The sequence below is a fragment of the Populus trichocarpa genome, chromosome 16 (assembly GCF_000002775.5).
Source record: "Populus trichocarpa isolate Nisqually-1 chromosome 16, P.trichocarpa_v4.1, whole genome shotgun sequence".
NCBI lineage: Eukaryota > Viridiplantae > Streptophyta > Magnoliopsida > Malpighiales > Salicaceae > Populus > Populus trichocarpa.
In genome coordinates this window covers 4,860,368-4,879,807 of record NC_037300.2, presented here as the reverse complement: position 1 = coordinate 4,879,807, position 19,440 = coordinate 4,860,368, and the positions used below count along the sequence as shown (strand labels likewise).

At 32.4% G+C, this 19,440-nt stretch overlaps 2 protein-coding genes across 3 annotated transcripts; both read left to right on the top strand.

Moving 5' to 3' along the window:
* Positions 1–1,274: 1,274 nt before the first annotated feature.
* LOC7469939 (syntaxin-121) lies at positions 1,275–3,271 on the top strand. Its single transcript, XM_002323341.4, has 2 exons — positions 1,275–2,053; positions 2,581–3,271. Exons 1-2 carry the CDS (start codon positions 1,501–1,503, stop codon positions 2,934–2,936), a joined length of 909 nt encoding a protein of 302 aa, XP_002323377.2. The 5' UTR covers positions 1,275–1,500; the 3' UTR covers positions 2,937–3,271.
* A 10,736-nt stretch (positions 3,272–14,007) lies between these two features.
* Positions 14,008–16,259, top strand: LOC7469938 (transcription factor bHLH91). 2 transcript variants are annotated; one of them, XM_024587592.2, is made up of 5 exons: positions 14,012–14,148; positions 14,306–14,346; positions 14,439–15,211; positions 15,362–15,781; positions 15,897–16,259. In XM_024587592.2, the coding sequence occupies exons 3-5, from the start codon at positions 14,483–14,485 to the stop codon at positions 16,011–16,013; spliced, it is 1,266 nt and encodes a 421-aa protein (XP_024443360.1). In that variant the 5' UTR covers positions 14,012–14,148; positions 14,306–14,346; positions 14,439–14,482; the 3' UTR covers positions 16,014–16,259. The 2 variants fall into 2 exon arrangements, with proteins under 2 accessions (XP_002323376.1, XP_024443360.1); XM_002323340.3 differs by having other exon boundaries at positions 14,008–14,148; positions 14,306–15,211.
* The last annotated feature ends 3,181 nt before the right edge of the window (positions 16,260–19,440 follow it).

Below are 19,440 nucleotides of genomic sequence, written 5' to 3'. Positions count from 1 at the left end.
GTGGAGAGGAGGGGCTGAAATATAATTTCACCCTTGTAATATTTTGAATTGTATTCTACTCAATATAATATGTATTGGATCAATATAAAATACTGAGGGACATACATAGGATCTCAGAAAAATTCCTGGCGAATGTTGGGCTCGGGCCTATTAGAGGTGGGAAACGAGTCTAGGCGTGCTGCTAGAACCCATGCATGTTGGGCTCGGGGTGTGCTCTCGAGCCCGAGCCCACAGGGTGCTAGCCACACTGGGTGTGCACCCATTTTGGGTGAATGCCTTGCATGGGTTGGGCGTGGTCTCTTTAGGCCACCTGCTGTACATTAGGCCTAAGCTACCAAACCTGGGCTCAAGAAGTTTTTTTTTATATTATTTTGGAGGGTTTTTTTGTTCTATTTTGAGAGCTTTTTTAGGTCATTTTATTTGGAACCATTACAAACAAATAATATTTGGCATTATTTGATGGGAAAAAACACGCTATATATTTTTTTTTAATTTAAAATGGAGTTTGATTTAAATCTACAATTCATTCACTTCATACAAAATATTCTATTCAGAATGTCATTAAAAGTGTTTGTTTTTGTGTTTTCTTAAAAAGAAATTGATTTGTTTTTTGCGTCAAACTATTTTTTAAGATTTTAGATTGTTTTATTGTATTGATATTAAAAATAAATTTTAAAAAATAAAATAAAAAATATTATTTTAATATATTTTTAGATAAAAAATATTTTGAAAATCAACTATATATTATTATAATATGTAATATTGTAAAAATAGAGGAACACTTTATAATCATTTTCATGTCCCAACAAAAATTTCGAGGTAATTCAAACAACTCATCCTGCTTTTACCATTCAAGCTATCAAAAACAAGTTCATCTTCCGTTAATTTTCCACATCAAAAAGAAAATGTAGAAAACATCTCTATCCAACTACCAAATCCAATTCCCCGTCACTAAAATGAATCCGAAAGGAATGACCATATGAAAAGAAAGAGACAGATAAACTACAAATCAATGCGACCAAGTCTCCTCTTTACTTCAAAAAACCCTCCCTCATTTAAACACTCCAAAAAATAATCCAAGAACGAAAAATCCACACGTTTTGCACTATCAATCTTTAAACCCTTTACTCCGTGAGACCCATTCTCTCTGTCTTTTTCTTCTAGTTGTTTTTTTTCCTTCCTATTTCACTTTCCAGGAAAGCTACCAACAAAGAAAATTCCTATAGGCATGATAACCCTTCCCTTACTCCATTTCTATATCACTAATAAATTAAATTGTACATTTTTCAGCTTCTTCTCCACCTTAGAAGAGTGAAAGTCGTTGTTGAACTTCAACTAGCGACCTTTTGACCAGTCCCGCCTTCCCCAGCCAGCCAGCCTACAATTTATGCATACCCCGTAAAAACCTTGTGCAAAGCCATTCTTTCTATAAAAATTCTCTCTTTTCTCTCATCTTGATATCTTGAGTTCATACTAATCTTGAAATCCTCTCTGTAAAACATGAATGATCTCTTCTCCAGCTCCTTCTCTCGCTTTAGCAGCGAAGAAGCCCCCCCAGCTCACCATGTAATTCAGATGTCTGAAGCGCCATCCACTGGAGGGGTTAACCTTGACAAGTTCTTTGAAGATGTAGAGTCCATCAAAGATGAGCTGAAAGAGCTAGAGAGGCTTAATGGGAATCTTCAGTCTGCACATGAGCAAAGTAAGACTCTGCACAACTCTAGGGCTGTCAAGGACTTGAGGTCCAAGATGGATGCCGATGTTGCTCTGGCATTGAAGAAGGCAAAGCTGATCAAGGTCCGGTTAGAGGCCTTGGACCGGTCTAACGCAGCGAACCGGACTCTTCCTGGGTGTGGAGCGGGGTCTTCTTCGGACAGGACTAGGACTTCGGTGGTGAATGGGTTGAGGAAGAAGTTGAAGGATTTGATGGATGGTTTTAACGGGTTGAGGCAGAAGATATCGACTGAGTATAGAGAGACTGTGCAGAGGAGGTATTTTACAGTGACTGGGGAAAATCCTGATGAAAAGACTATTGATCTCTTGATCTCTACAGGTTAGTTGTTAATTCTTGGACCGATTTTGGTATTCGATAAAAGAACCTAAAAGCGTTGACTTTAGATATACGGCTAAAGAGACAAAATTTATTTGCATGGTAAAATTGATCTCAACTTTTTTTTTCTTCTTGGTATAAAAACGATTTGCGATAATTGGAACGAGGGAGAATTTAGACTAGTGTTCACGCATGTGCGAGGGGATGATGTTTGTTCATCTCATATAGGTGGCAGCAACCCATGATGAGTGGGGACTGGTTGGTGATCGTTGGCAGCCTTTCCCTTTTGTACATACAAACTCAATCTGCAAATCTTTTCATTTAGTTTTGTCTATGGTGTTCGTGGGATTAGATTCTAGCTAGTCATCACTTGGGTCGGCACTAAATTACTCTACCAGCTAATGAATGGAGTCCATTCAAATAAATTTACAGTGGTTTCTGGTTCTGGGAGTTTTTGAATTCGAGACCTTCAAGATTGGGATAGATTTGTTGCAATGGTCTAATGATTTGAAAATTTTGTCACTATACAGGTGAGAGCGAGACATTTCTCCAGAAAGCAATTCAACAACAAGGGAGAGGGAGGATTTTGGACACTATTAATGAAATTCAGGAAAGACATGATGCTGTGAAAGATTTGGAAAATAATCTAAAGGAGCTTCACCAAGTGTTCTTGGACATGGCAGTATTGGTTGAACATCAAGGTGAACAATTGGATGACATTGAGAGCAACATGCAAAGAGCTAATTCTTTCGTGCGAGGCGGCACCCAGCAGCTGCAGACTGCCAGGAAACTACAGAAAAATACAAGGAAATGGACTTGTTATGCCATTATTATATTGCTGATCATCATACTTGTTGTGCTGCTCATTTTGCGGCCTTGGAAGTAGAGGTGATGTTGTCTAGAGATCGATATGTCTATACCTATCAGCTGTCCTTCATTCCAGCTTGTTACGATGAGCATTTTATTTTATTTTTTGGCGTGTGGTTTATTTATTACTCTCTGCCTTTAGCGGATTATTAGAGGCAGAGAGATGGGAAATCATAGGATATCGAGTGTAATTTATGCGTGTGAGTGCATCCAGATTGGGAAAGCCATGGATTCCCTTTTGGGTCTAGGCAGGCATTGCCATATTGGAGACAAGCAACCCCTTTTCGTATTTAGATTCTTTTCTGTAACTAATATTTTGGATTTTAGCTTATAAATCTTCTGTTCTTCCTGGCATGTTTATACGCGTTTTGTTGATCATGGGCCATGCCTCTACATCATGTATATATATATATATATGCTTGTAACTAGTCATAGAAAAATGCTCCCTTTCCCTTTATTCTATGTTGCTGGCAACTTCTTATCAAATATTTGGTGCGTTGGACTTGTAATCTTCTGCTTCAACAAAGGTGGCTTCGGATTTTCAACGACTTCCACTTGGCAATAGGGACTTGACTAGAATAAAAGAAATGGAAGGATATAAAATCATGCGAGAAGGCACGTGTTCGAGATGCAAGGGAGACTTTGATTTTTCATTCTTCTGGAAATAAGGCTCACGAAACTACAGTAAATAAGGGTGGAAATCTCACCTGAATTAAGTTTCCTAATAAACTTAGCTACGTCAGCATATAAAATGAGGCCTCCTCCTTTGAAGTTGTTTATCAAACTACAGTCATAATCCATGTACTAGCTAAAACATGCAATACTGAGAACTATGCAGTGCTGGGGGCTTAAGACTAAGATAGCCTTTCCAATCCAGGGTCCTTCAACGGGCCTAATAATTTCATGGCTCTATATGAACTGGGCTCATGTAATTGTACTCTAGACTTGCCGGTTCATTTGATAGAAAATCCAACACAGACATAAAGAAAGATCCCTTCTAATGGGCTGAGCTGTGAGTCTGGGTCATTCTATGCTGCAAAAGTATTAAAATCCTGTGCACCTGCACTGTTAACAGGTTATTCACGGTCGAGCTGCTGGAGGGAGAAGAAGAAGAACAGCCAACCTTCAGGTTTAAGTGGGAAATTAACAAGTTATGCATTGTTATCTTGATCCAACGATGTGCATTAAGAGAACCAAATCTAATGGATGCTATTTGATTCCTTATCGGTACCGAGCTTGTACAGTTGTGTGCAACAGTGAAAGCCTGTGAATTTCTCCTGGGATTCCGACGGTTTGGCATCAGCCCTTGTTAATAATGTCTTAGATAATATCTCCGGGAAACTGCCAGGTAGAAAGATATATATGAGGAGTGGCAGCACGCAACAAGCTTGCCTCCTACAAACTATCCAGTTTGATGCCTATAGAACTGGCTTTTAGAGATTAATTATTACCAGCTTTCCCCGACAGAGAAACGTATTTACGACAAACTTCTTAGGTATTGGGAACCAATTACGAATTTAATTGCTTATTGTACATGAACAAGCCAGTTTTAAGTCAAGTAAAACATCCTGGCTAGATTGGAGTTTTCTTGGGTTATTATCCAACTCTGCCTTTATAGCTTTTTTCCACGCAAAGTGGAAGAGATAGAGTATAGCCTGCCTGGATTTCCAACCTAGCTATATATATATATATATATATATATATATAAAGTGGAGGTTGTTGAAGGGATTGTGTATTGATCTGTTTTGGGTTAGTTACCTAGTGGCAGTACTTGCATTATGGCAAGCCTATACTTGCTTTCTTTGTTTTGTTTTTTTTAAGAGTATTTTACCTGAAATTATTTATGGTGATCTTGAGAATGCGGTCCAAATATCAAATAACATTTCATTAAAATTTGAATTTTTTTAATTTAAAATTAATTTTTTTATATTTTTTAATTGTTTTGATATCAAGAACGTTCTTTTTATTATTACTATTTTGATGTATTTTTAAATAAAAAATATAAAAAATTTCATAAAATATATATAGCTGAAAATTAATTTGTCTTTATGTTTATGAGATGTCTTTTCTTTAAAAAAGAAAATAATAATCTGTACAGAAAATTTCCAAAACTTTCAGGAACATGGCAAAGAACTAGCTGTTCCTCTTTTGCAGGATTTCCTGTTCCTTAAAAAAGTCGTACAAAAACACCAGCGAAAGATCATTATTAGGACCCCCGCAGAAAAAAATTCCCAATCTTCATCGAAATTTGGTTACACACATAAAAATATATATATATATATATATATATATATATATATATATATATATATATATATATATATATATATATATCACTATCTGTGCCTTAGTTGTTAATTAACATACGATTACTGTTACATTATTACACAAGAAACTGTTTGGGAATTGAACATTTTCCATCGCTGTTCACCCTAACCCATAATACTATGGATATTAGGGGTGATTATTTTCGGTTTGGTTTGGTTTTTATCTATAAAAAACAACCAAACCGGTTTTTTATTTTTTTGAAAAAAAACTGAAACTGAACCGAAACCGAGTCAAACCAACCGGTTTCGGTTCGGTTCTTGATTTCAAAAAACCGAGAAAACCTATACGCTTATATTTCATCTCGAACTCGTCAGTAACATGCCTTTTTTACAAATGTTGGTTTCCCTGCATTGTGCAAACAACCAAAAGCCAAAAATCAACACCACTGATTTCAATTAAAAAATAAAAATAAAATCAACATCCCAAATCCAAAACTCTGCTATAAATCAAAACCCTAAATTTCTTGCAAAATAAACATGGTTTTTCCTATATTTTTCAAATACCCAGATGCTAAAAATCCAAACCTGATTTTTTAAAATCTAAACCCCAAATCTTCTTAAACAAATAAATCTTATCTTCTCTGCATTTAAAAGAATACCCAGAAGCTGAAAAACAAAACCCATGTTTTTTTTATATAAAAAATATCAAAACCCAAACCCAAACAACACTAAAAATCAACAGGAAACACAGAACCCAGATAAAAAAAAACTCATGATAGATTTAACCAAAACAAATGCACATACCTGTGCCCCCATCACCACCAACAACAATCTGCTATAAAACTGATTCAACAGAACTTTCTTCTCGAATCTACAGTCCGTTTTAGACCCAACATCTTGTCTGCAACCATAAAAAAAAAGCCAGAAAAAACTCAGCAAGGTCATTAATCATTATGGTCTTGCTGTAGAAGGGGCTGAAAAAAATGACAATAAAAGAATGTTGACAAGATGCATATGCTAAAACGCTATAGAGGAGTAGTGGAGTACCATGTGATCTTGTGTAAATGAAGAGGAAAGGCCAACTAGATAGTGGATCAATTTGTTTTTGAGAGGCTTGATTGGTTTCAAATTTCAATTGATTGGCTGGTTGTTTTGGATCTCTGTCACTTTGTGTTTCTAAGTCTAGGGAGAGGGAGAGGCGAGAGGGGGTTGCTGGTAGCTAGGGGTACTGGGGGGCAAATCATTTTTTCTATTTATAGTACCTTTTTTTTAACCGGTTCGGTTCGGTTTGAGTTAACCGGTTTCTGCCTTACAAAACCGAAACCAAACCGAACCGGAATTTTTTCTAAATATTCTAATCGGTTTAATCGGTTTTTTTTTCAATTCGGTTTTTTCGGTTAATTTTTTCTCGCTTTTCTCGGTTTAATCGGTTTATCGGTTTTTTGATCACCCTTAATGGATATTACTGTTTATTTATACTTTGCGATTTTTTATTATTTTTTTGCTATTTCATACTTCCAAGTTAAATTAGCATAGTGTTATGTATGAAGATTTTTTCAATTTGCATGCTCTCATGTATACAAAGTGTCCAAAAATTATTCGATGTAAAATTAAAAATTAATTTTAATAAATATAATTTTAGACTATAGTAAAATAAAAATAAAAAGAACAATGATCAAAATAAACAATAAAGAAAACCAAAGCCCATTGTTAAGAGTTGGCCAACTTTAGTTTTGTCTCAAAACGTTTTAATTTATGCATTATTTGGTACCTATAATTTTAAGATTTTATGTTTCGATTCTAAAGTTCATTTTTTTAACGATTCAATTTGAGTTTTGAGATAAGAGATAGAAAGTCATTGAAAAATAGATGGAGTAAGAAAGTGTTTGGCCGACCATAAAAAATACCGGTCTTGGTATCAATAGGTTTATCTTTGCGAGGGCGTTCAATGAAGATGGAATTGTCCATTAAGTATGCTAGAAAAAAATAGACCAGGATAAATATAAGTTTTTTTTATTCATTTAGTGATTAAACTTTAGTGATTTTTTAAATAGTAATTAGTATTTTTAATTATTTTTCAATTTCATAATACTCCAAAAAGATTATTGTATTAATTTTTTTCTCTTATATTTTATATAGATAAGTTTGTATTTACATGACATGTTTATAAGAAAATAAAAAATCATTTGTTTTTTGTAATCAAAATTAACATCTAAGATAAAATAAATGAAAATGTATAAATTAAAAAGGATAACCGGAGTAATATATTTGAATGTGAATCAATCTTTTACTTTTACTAAGAAGATCATCTTCCAGTTTTATTATCCAAATATTGATTTTAACAACTCTTTTTTTCTAGTTCATATTTTTAAAAAACAATTATGATAGTAAGCTTAAATACCGTCTTTCCATTTCTCAATCAAGAAAAATCATAATACTAGAAAACACATCTATGACCAATAATATCAACACCTTCTTCTCTTATATTAGAAATTAACTTAAATTTCTATCCACAACATAGCGCGAGTGATATGACTAACTAAACTATTTGTGCTTAGTTTGGTGGAAAAAAATATTTTTTTTTTATTTATAAATTTTTCAATTTAAAACTAAGAGATTTTGTTTTTTTTACATGTTATAGACTTATATGGAGATGTATTTTTAAAATGAACTTATAAAAAGTTACATTCTTAATTGACATAAAAATTGACTTGAAAATATACATTGACATTAATACACATAAACACACACACCTCAACATAAAAAATGTTAACAAAACTCTAAAACATGTAGGAAAATCAGTGTACACATAAATACAAAAAACTATTTATTGCTATATTGAAATTACATTTTTTACCATTTAAACAAAAAATAGGATGCCTTGGTGTTGGGGGTAATGCAGTATTTTTCAACGGCCCATCAGTCATTAAAAGATTGTCAGGGGCATATGTATCTTTTTTACTTTTCAAAACATTAAAATGAATAATTTAACCTCCAAGTAAACAAAAATTAGAACTGTGGATCAAGGGTATTTCTATCTTTTGACCTTTTAGAATTTAGTAAAAAAACATTTTTTTTCCCTTGGATTCATAAGGGGAAAAAAAGAGACATTCGCCCCAGGGCATTTCTTCCTTTTACATAGATTTTTTTTTGTTAATTCTAGATTGATGGAGGCCATTTTGGTCTTTTTACATTGAATAATCAATTTTTATATTTAAAAAGCTGATGGCGCATGTTCTCTATGAACAACGCATAGAAGGCACCCGCGGCCTTTAGGTAGCTTGTGTGGCATCTCCTGGTGGTCAAACCTGTCTTTTTGTCGTGTCCTTGGAAGCTCCATTGCATCTGCTTCCTCCAGGTGCAACACATGAATACGGATGATGGGTGGTTTATCGTTGATGGTCGTTTCTTTTTTTTCCTCTCTCCTCTCTGAAAAATTACATGTTGGTCCTTTTTATTTTCGGTTTTTTAATTTCAGCCCTTATTTTTTTATTTGTAATTTTTTTTCTTAGTCCTTTTATAAAAAAATTTGTTTGTTTTCAATTTATTTCTTCAATTACAATTTGTTATTTATTATATTCATTTTTCCTTAACCCTTTGGTTAAAGTTTTATTGGTTTTCAATTTCATCATTCAATCAAATTTTATGGCGTTTTACTTTTTTCAATTTGGTACTCATTCTTTTGATTTTCTTTTTTTTGTTAAATTTATTTTTCTTTTTAGTTTAACTATTCAATCAACAAATTTGTGTTGCCCTCTAATTTTTTTTTTATTTTGATTTTCACTCTTATTTTTTTAATTACAATATTTTGTTTTAGATCATTTTGTGTAATTGATTTTTTTTCCTGGTTTCATCTTTAAGCGTTAAATTTGTTGGGGATTGGATATCACAGTTTTTCCATTTATGGAATTTGCAGTCTAATCACCCAAGTCACATGTTTGAAAAGTTAATTCATGTTGACATTCTTTTTTTGGCTTATTTTCTTTTTTTATTTAATCATTTGACATTTGTTTTTAAAAAAAAAACATTGTCTTTGTGGTTTTATTCAATTTCTTTTAAATCTGGTTATACAAGTCTCATGACTTGAGCCACGAGTTTTGCAAGTTAACCTGAGTTTGCTCGCCTGTTATTATCAAGGTTACATGTCTATCATGTTAACTCAGGTTGACTCGGGTCGTTTTGTTTGTTTGTTTGTTTTATCCAATTTTATACTTCTAATTTAAGTGATACTTTTTTTTAATAACTTTTTAATTTATGTTTCAATTAATATCTCTCCTCTATGATTTTTTATTTTCTTATTTAGCCATTTTTTGAATCGAGATTTTTATTTTTAAGAAATTTTTTTGTACGTATTTATTTTTTTAAGATAGTATTATGATTCATATATAATTTTTTTATTTTATATATATATATATGGATTTTATTTTTAAGAATAAAATAATATTTTTTTTAGATAATATTTCTAATAAGTACAGCCTTGCATAATATTCTTTTCTCTTTTATTTTATTCAATTAGTTTCATGTGTGTATATATTTCTATTATCGTTTGATTAAATTAAAAAAAATTAATAAACAAACTCACTAAATACAACCGAGTAAATGTTATATGTTGCGGGATCAAATATTTTGATCTATATTTATCTTTTGATTTTTCTAGTTTTGCTTTTAGTTATTTTTAACGTCTTTGATTCTTTAGGTGGGTTTATAACTCTCTTCTAACTATTTGAGTCTAGATTATCAAGGCCCAGATGTTGTTAAAGTCTGTCTATATTTGAATACATTTAATTCTTTACCTATCCGACTTTAGAATCTAATGTGTTTGTTGAATTCTATTGAACTTCCTTTTTAAAAGCTCAAGTACCATGTCATTTAATAAATATTTAATAGAGAAGCAAAGTCCATGTAGCTGATTTGAATTAGTTTAGAAATTGAGACTAGGGTTTGCTTAAATTTAGTTGCTCTAAAATTGGCTTAAATAGTTACAGATCTAATAAACTACATCTTGAAAGTTGGTTGGTGGTATAAATGAGTTTATTACAAGTATTGGTACTAATACTAATAAAAATTTTGTATTTTATAATTTTGACATAATGTTTTGCTTCTCATATGAATTTTTGTTCATATAAACCATGTCACTAATGTTGGATGAAGTTGATGGGTGTGCGTTGAAGCTTTAGTTTACTGTTCAATTATCTATATAACAAATTAGATATAATGCATGTTATTAATTGAAAATGCAATCTCTAGAAATTGGAGGTTATTTATTGGAAAATTATGCAAGTTATAGATTTTGTAGAAGAAACAAGCACCCTTGCAAAACACTTGTGGTCATGAGGAAATGTTTTCTTGAAATTGAACCTGTTTTATTTAAAGAATTTGTTGTTAAATGTTTCTTTTTTATTTCTTTAACAGGTTTACTTGCTATATTGTTTTATTTGGTATTTGAAATGCATCCTCCTCAACTAGCATATTAATGTCTGAATTTCTATTATTTATTTATGTTGTTAATTTATATGATTGATGCAAATTTGAGCGGTTTTTAAATTGATATATTTAAATCATTAGATAAAAAGATGGATCCACCTACTTTTATATACGAGTCAATATATTATATTTTGGTTTTCTATTAAAATTGAAGTATGGATATCCAATGAATACTCAACAGATGGACAATAGATATCCAAAATCTGATTGAACCAGGTTTAGTTTATACTTGATCGGTTCGGGTTTGGTTTGAAATCGGGTTCAGATGCCATATTGCAATTCCGACCCAAAGGTAACATTACCGATCCTAGTTTAAAACATGAAAAGAGGGAAGTTATAATTAATAAAGTAGGTCCACTTTTCTGTCGTCGTCCTTCTCATTGGTTTTAAAAAGGCGAGGCGGACAAATTATTGAATGGAGACAGAGCATGTCCTGTTTTTGTTTGGTGCGCATGATTTGGGTGATCAATTTGTATATGCCTTGCAGTTGAACAGAGAGACGAGCTCCAGAATATGTCCCTACTTTGGTTGCAATTTATAGACACACACACACAAGAGATTGGGATTTTTCTTGTGTAAAATTAATACTTTCGAACCAATTCATACGTTAATCAAATTAAATATATTTTAAGATTAATGAATTTATGGACCCAAAATTGAAGGATAAATAAGGGGTTAGCTTGAGGTAGCAATTTGCATGGAAGAGGTGGAATGTTTATTGAATCGTGGAGGGGACCACACATACATGGAGTAAACACACCTTCGATCTACCCCTCCGACCTAAACTACCATCCTTTCGCTTCAATACCCACAATTCGCGTGAATATATATATATATATATATATTTTATATTTGACCTAAATATATTCATCCATGAAACAATTTAATTATCCATAATTCGCCGACCAACTTGGGCCTTTATATTAATTAGCTTGCACCCTTTCTAGCCAATAAGCATCTCAGTTATGCCACCTTTGCAGGTCCAACCTCATGTTTTTTCTTACCATTTGGCTTTTTATATGATAATAAAAAAAAATCATAAATATATCGAACACGTGTGTGTATCCAATAAAAATATTATATTCTTCACACTTTAAATTATCACATTTATGTCAAACCCAAAACTTTATTTATATATATATATATATAAATGAAATAATAAAACATAGATATGTTAGGAGACTCGTGTAGAATTAAAGGCTTTGGAAAAAATCTTTACATACAGACTCATAGGCACTATTTACTTGAACAACATAACGATAATTTTGGCCTTCCCATACAAATTATCAAGTTGGTTACTGTGGGTAGTAGTTATTATTAGATTGTTAAAACAAATAAATCTTTTTACATTTTAAAAATTGGATGAATTTTTTGTATTTTTATTCTGTTTCATGAATATAAAATATAATAAAAAAAATGATTAATGCGTGCAATACACACTCTAACATGTGAGAGACTGATGTTTCTCAGGGGACGCGTATAGCACCTCTTGATAGTTAAAAATACTATTTTGTTGTGTCATTGAAATTATCACGGCATGCTCTTCCTATTAAGGCTTTGATAGGATGGTTTATTACCTATATTTATAAAATATAATTAAGTTTTTTTAATTTATATTTATACTTTTTTATATAAAAAAAGTTTTTTCAAGAACCTGCTTTTTTTAATGAAAAAAAAAACTCATGCTGAATCGCAGATTAAGAACTCGTTTGGGAACGCGGTTGAAACCGCGTTCCCACAAAATTCAAAATTTTTTTTTTTGCTATAATTTAATATGGTTTGTATGTTTTGGATCGTTTTGATGTGCTGATGTCAAAAATGATTTTTAAAAAATAAAAAACATCATTTGCATATATTTTAATACAAAAAATTATTTAAAAAACAACCACTACCACACTGTCAAACACTCTCTAAGTAGTTTTAGTGCGTGTATATGTCTTGCATTAAAATAAGGTACACAACGCTCCCGAGTAGAAGCCATGAACTGGTCATGTGTAAAGTGTACTGTGAACTGCGGAGGAGATGGACACCACTGTCCTCCTCCTCATCAGACTCTGATTACAAAAAAGAAAAGTGTCCTGACACAGCTACAGAACAGAAGAACCTGCCTGACATTTCCACCTTTATCAGTTGCTCAGCCCTTGCAATTCTCAGAACCCCCCCACCGTCATATGATTTATTAGCCTTTTGCCTCCTTTCTGACCACCAACAAAAACACAAATCACCATTTTTAGTGATCAATCCCTTGTTAACCACGGAATTGAAATTTAAAAAACAAAGAATTAGAGGAAAAGAGACTCAGTGTCTTGTTTTTGTGTTTTAGATGTGTTTTTTAAATATATATTTTTAAATAAAAAATACCTATCATCAAAATATCAATCCTAGCTCTTAGTAATTAATTCTTTCTGTCAATTTAATACATGAAAAGAGGTCAGTTATAATAACGCAGGCACCCTTTTCTGTCCTCTTTCTCTTTCGTTTTAAGGAGAGAGGTGGACAAATTATGGAATGGATTTGGGTGATCAATTTGTACATGCCTTGCAGATGAACAGAGATATGCACTCCAAAGTATGGCCCCCGATTGATTCTTAATTATGGGTATTTTTCTAGGCAATCAATAAGCGTATTAGCACCTGCAAATATCCCACAAACTTTCCATGATTATTTAAAAATATGTTTTTTAAATTTTATTTTATAAATACATTGATATAATATTTTTTTAAAAAAATTTATTTTTAATATCAACAAATTAAAATGATTTAAAAACATTAAAAAAATTAAATTAAAAAATAAAGGGGTGTTTTGAAGTGTAATAGAGATTAATTTTCAAAGTTTTTTTAACTTGAAAGTGTATTAAAAATAATATATTTAATTTTTAAAAAAATTAATTTTTTATATCAAAAACTAAAAAAAAATATTTTAAAATAAAAAAATTAAATTTTAATAAAAAATAAATTGAAATTAAATTTAAAAAAAATTATAGCAATACGGCAACTTCTAACCTGTCATTGAGCTGCTGCTCTTTGCAAGGGTAAAAAAGGAGTAAAAGAAAACCATCTATCTTATTATATATATATATAAAATAAAAAAAACTGAAAATCATGTTCAGATAATGAGTAGGACCCATTTGCAGGGAATCTTAGTAACAACCTGCTGCCTTCCTTCTGTGACAGAAAAGGAAGGAAATCATCACATGAAAAATAGTTAACAATCCTGATGAAGATTTTTTCTTGAAGAACACCGCCCTCCCCAACTAATTCATATGAATTCCTACACTAAAGAATAATATATAATATATAATATATATTATTTTATTAATATTTGTATATAATACACAGTATTCAGTTACACCTTTCAATTCGCTTTCTCCTCCTACCTCCTCCTTTCCCCTTCCTATATAGGAGGAGTATAAAATTCCATCTCTCTCTCTCTCTCTCTCTCTCTCAAAACTAGCTAAGCAAGAAAGCAAGCTTTTTCTTTGTAAGTTCTTCAATGGAGTACTAGCTAGCGAGCTGTGTCAACTTCTTTGATTTCTTTTTGGGTTTTTGTTTTCCATCATGAACTCATAAATTTCATTTCATTTCATTTCTTTCTTTCTGGGGGTCTCATTTTTTGTTCTAACTAATATATATTGCAGGAGACCAAAGGGTAACCAAGGTATATTGTCATCCTAAACATGTATGTAGAGACAGCTTGCTTTGAACCCAACAACTCCATGGTAGAAGATGTTACTGATGATGGGTTTTGCCATGCTATACCACTCATGGCAGGTAACAGTACCACAAATAGCTTTGAAGAGCATCTCAAACTATCCATGGAAGAGTTTTCCAGTCATTACCCCCAAGAAGAATCTGCTGCTGCTGCCTCCATGGAAGAAATCCAACTTCAACATCACATGGCTTTCAGCAATAACAACACCAACCACCATTTAATGCAACAGTACCCTACTCAACTCCTATCATATGACCACTCCTCCAATTGGGATCCCAATATCATTCAATTCCAAGAGATGCACCAAGTACTTGATCAAAATAGCAGCTTTGATGCTACTGCTAATACACAATCCTCCTTGCCACCTGATCTTCTTAATCTTTTCAACTTGCCCAGATGCACATCAACATCTACTTTGCTTCCTAATTCATCAATTTCCTTTACAAACCCTGCCCATAAGGCTCCTTTGGGCTTCATGGGGGTGGACAACACATCTGCGCGTTTCGACCCATACACACTTGCTCCACAGCCTCATTTGTTTAGGGAATTGGTTCAGTCTTTACCCCCGCATGGTTATACTTTGCCCACGCCCTTGTTTGGTGGAGGCCAAGGGGATGATCATGTGGATGGACAAAGTGGTGGAGGCCTTAGTTACCAAGATGGGGATCATGGAGATGGGGTTTTTGAGTTTACTGATGAAATGGCTTGCATTGGTAAGGGAATTAAGAAGACTGGCAAAGTTACTAAGCATTTCGCTACGGAACGCCAAAGGAGAGAACACTTGAATGGAAAGTACACTGCCTTGAGGAACTTGGTTCCAAATCCTTCCAAGGTACTACTTAATATCACATTATGAGCTCTATTACATTTGCTTAATTACCATATATATATATTAATTGATCATTGTTATTTGGTGTCATTTGCTTCTTAATGACCCTGTTCGTATTTTTGGATGCTAAATATCCATTATTTGGTGTGGTAGAACGATAGGGCATCTGTGGTGGGAGAAGCAATTGATTATATCAAAGAACTTCTTCGGACGGTTCAGGAGCTAAAATTACTAGTGGAGAAGAAGAGATGCGGTCGAGAGAGAAGCAAATGGCGCAAGACTGAAGACGATGGTGGGGTAGAAGTTCTTGATAATTCTGACATCAAGGTTGAACCAGATCAGTCAGCATACAGTAACGGATCATTAAGAAGTTCTTGGCTTCAGAGGAAGTCCAAGGACACTGAGGTAGATGTCCGCCTAATCGAAGACGAAGTTACAATCAAACTGGTTCAGAGAAAGAGAGTTAATTGCTTGTTATATGTCTCCAAAGTCCTTGACGAGCTTCAGCTTGATCTCCACCATGCTGCTGGTGGCCTCATCGGTGATTACTACAGCTTTCTGTTCAACACCAAGGTCAGTTTTTATGTATCAGCCTCCATCTTTAAATTTTAATTGCTTGGTTTAATAAGCACACAATTAATTAAAAAAGGAGGGGTTTTGATGGAGACATGTACTTGTAATGTTGCAGATAAATGAAGGATCATGTGTTTATGCTAGTGCCATAGCCAACAGACTGATTGAGGTTGTGGACAGGCAGTATGCATCCAGTACTACTACTGTACCAGCTGCAGGCAGTTGTTATTAGTGTGGGAGGACATCGTATTCATATTCCTTTAGTTATAAGAATATCAATCTTTTTCTGTGCTCTTGTTTAATTAGACGATCACTCTTTGCCTGTGTTGAGGGAACAATAGGGAATTAATAGGCAAGGTCTAGATACTAGTGGTTACAATGTTGATGGGAGGATAATCATACAGCTGCTTTTATATGTTTATTCCCAAGGTTGAAGTTCATGCTAATTAACCAAGTTCCTTGTTATGTTGGTGAACTATATATGTGGTATGCTCTTATTGTTTTTGCACAATCTCATATGATAATCCCATAAAAAAATAGGTTTCAACTATTGCTTCAAGTGTTGACTGACCCACAACGAAGATGTTTATGTGTTCAAGGGTGTTAAGGAGTGAAAGAGTCCTATATTCATTTTTGGGCAAAGGCTAGAATCACTACCATAAAATTACCAAATACACATAGACACACCAATTGGAAATATTATGTCGATAATTTGCGTGAATTTTTCTGACTAAATATGACCTTAATAAACACTCATAAAAATATTCCATCTGTATATATTGAGGGAATTACAGTGAAAAAAAATTAAAAAAACTAAAAAATACGATGACATGTTATTTTTACAGACAAAATTAACGACAAATTTAAATCCTTCAATTAAATTTATAACCTGACAAGCGACCCCTCTCTCTTTCCCATTCCTCTTCCTCCATTTTTCTCAACAACAAACACCCCATATTTTATCAAAAATCAACCTCCCACTATAAATTCAACCACCCTAAAACTCAGTTTACCAGCATCCTTGTTCTTATTCAGATTTTATTGAACCCCCATTTCAAGTAAGCAAAACTACCCGTTTTTTTATTTTAACTCGATTTTAAAATGTTGATTTTTATTGCATATTTTTGTAGTATATGTATTTTGTTTGAGTGTTTACTTGTACTATAGCTTTTTTTTCCATATAAATTTATTGTATGAATGTATGATTTGGACATGTTAGAGTTTGTTTAAGATTTTGTAAAATTATTTTTATTTGTAAATTTTTTAAATTTAATTTCAATTTGTGACTTAGGTGTTTTGTGATGAAATAAATAATGGTTTATTTAACGAGTCCGTTTTATATTTTGTCAATTGTATTGTTGAGTTGAATTTTTTGATAAATGTATAAAAATTTGAATTTATATAGATATATAATTGATAATGATCTAGTTGTACTATTAGAATAATTTGAATAGGTTTGATTTAAACTAATGTTCTGTTATTTATTTAGTTTGCGTAATTATTACATGTTGTCATCAATATTCTATATAGGTTTGACATAAGTAATGGATGATCGTTCATGGATATATCGAGATTCATCCGAAGAGTTGCGTAAGATAAATTATCATAACAGGGTTTAGAATTTTATTAATTGCGCACTATATAACCCGAGAGATATTAGTGAAGGCGATATTAGATGTTCATGTAAGAGGTGTAAAAATAAAAAGTTTCTCAATCTAAATATTGTAACAATGCATCCTCTATATATAAAAAAAAAGGTTCATGGAGAGATACATGTATTGGTTTACACACAAAGAATCATATGTTCCTCATGAGACCATGGTAGAAAGGGTGGTTATGTCAACTTTTAGCTCTAGCAACATGCATGGAGCTATATATAACAATAATAATCCTTATAGGAATATGGTTATGGATGCGATGATAATGAATCGAAGTTATACCGGTCAATGTCCAATAGTAGATGAAGAACTTAATGTAGACGCGGCCAGGTTTTATTATCTTTTGAAAGACTCTAACGAACCATTATGAGATGAGTGCACAAATCATAGTAAATTATTGGTCATTGCACAAGTGTTCACCATTAAGTCAAATTATGGGTTAAGTAAAGCCAATCACAACACAATTATCTAATAGGTGAAAATCATTTTACCTGAAGGGATGTCTTTGTTTTTGCCAAGCAATGCCAGCAAGTTTATTACATATACAATCATTTCTTTAAAAAGAATCATTCAAGAGCTTATTGGTTATCCGTATTAAAAATCAAACCTAGAGGTCGTGTTCAAGTTGTTCAGGATGGCAACTGTGAATTAACCATGGGAGATGATGTTTTTCAACTTGATGAGTCAGTTGATCCATATCGAGTTGATCCGTCTAAAGACTTAGAAGAAAATTCAATTTTTCACGTTGCCAAGAATACTTTTGTTGATGTTGACATTGAGGAGTTAAATGATATTTTGAGAACTAGTGGACATACACAAGTTAATGAAGATGATGATAGTGATCAAATCAATGTAGAAGACTGTGATGGATATGATGATGATGAAATTGAAGAAGAAGACAATTCTGATTAATTTGCACAACACGAATGTGTAATGCCATAAACTGTAATGTAATATTTCTAGATGAAATTAACTTTAATGTAATGACAATTATGTTTATTAATTATTAAATTATAATAAAACATTTATTTTATGTGATTTTATTATTATACACAAAACTGGTGTGTTATTGTATTGTGTGTGCTGCTGTGATTTTAAGTATTTGTATGATAGATATATAAGAAATACAAATACAATCTGATAACATAAAATCGTTTTGCACTGATGGAAATACCAACAAAATTGTAAAATACAAACTGATGCAACGATGGATTAAGTCCGTCAATATATTTCATAGAGCATTAGAAATTAATGTTCCCTTCTCACTGGCACTTTTCATTATGTTCAATAGATACGGGATCACTGACAATTAATGTCCGTCGGTATTTTTCTTAGAGCTAATGTATTGTTCACTTCTCACTTGTATTATTTATTATTGTTCAGTACATAAAGAATCACTGACGGTTAATGTACATCGGTATTTTCTTGAGAACTAATGTGTTATTCACTTCTCACTTGCACTATTTTATTATTGTTCAACATATATGGAATCACCAACGGTTAATGTACATTGATATTTTCCCGAGAGCTAAGGTATTGTTCACTTCTCACTTGTATTGTTTATTATTGTTCAGTACATATGGAATCACCGACAATTAATGTACGTCGATATTTTCCTAAGAACTAAGATACTTTTTGCTTCTCACTTGCACTAATTTATTATTGTTCAACTATATGGAATCACCAATGGTTAATGTACATCGATATTTTCCTGAAAGCTAAGGTACTGTTCACTTCTCACTACACTGTTTATTACTGATCAATACATACAAAATCATTGACAGAAAAAAAAGTAGTCAGTAATAGTTGGTGGATTTCTAAAAAAAATTTATTAAATTGAAAATCTCAATTAGACTTTACAAACGAATACACCAATCAAAAAATTAAAAAAATTAATATTTAATTATTTGTCAGTAAAACCATCGGTTAAAAGCCCCAAATTAAAAGACCAAAATCCCTAAAATCATAACAGACGAGCACATTTCTCTTCTTCTCTCCTCC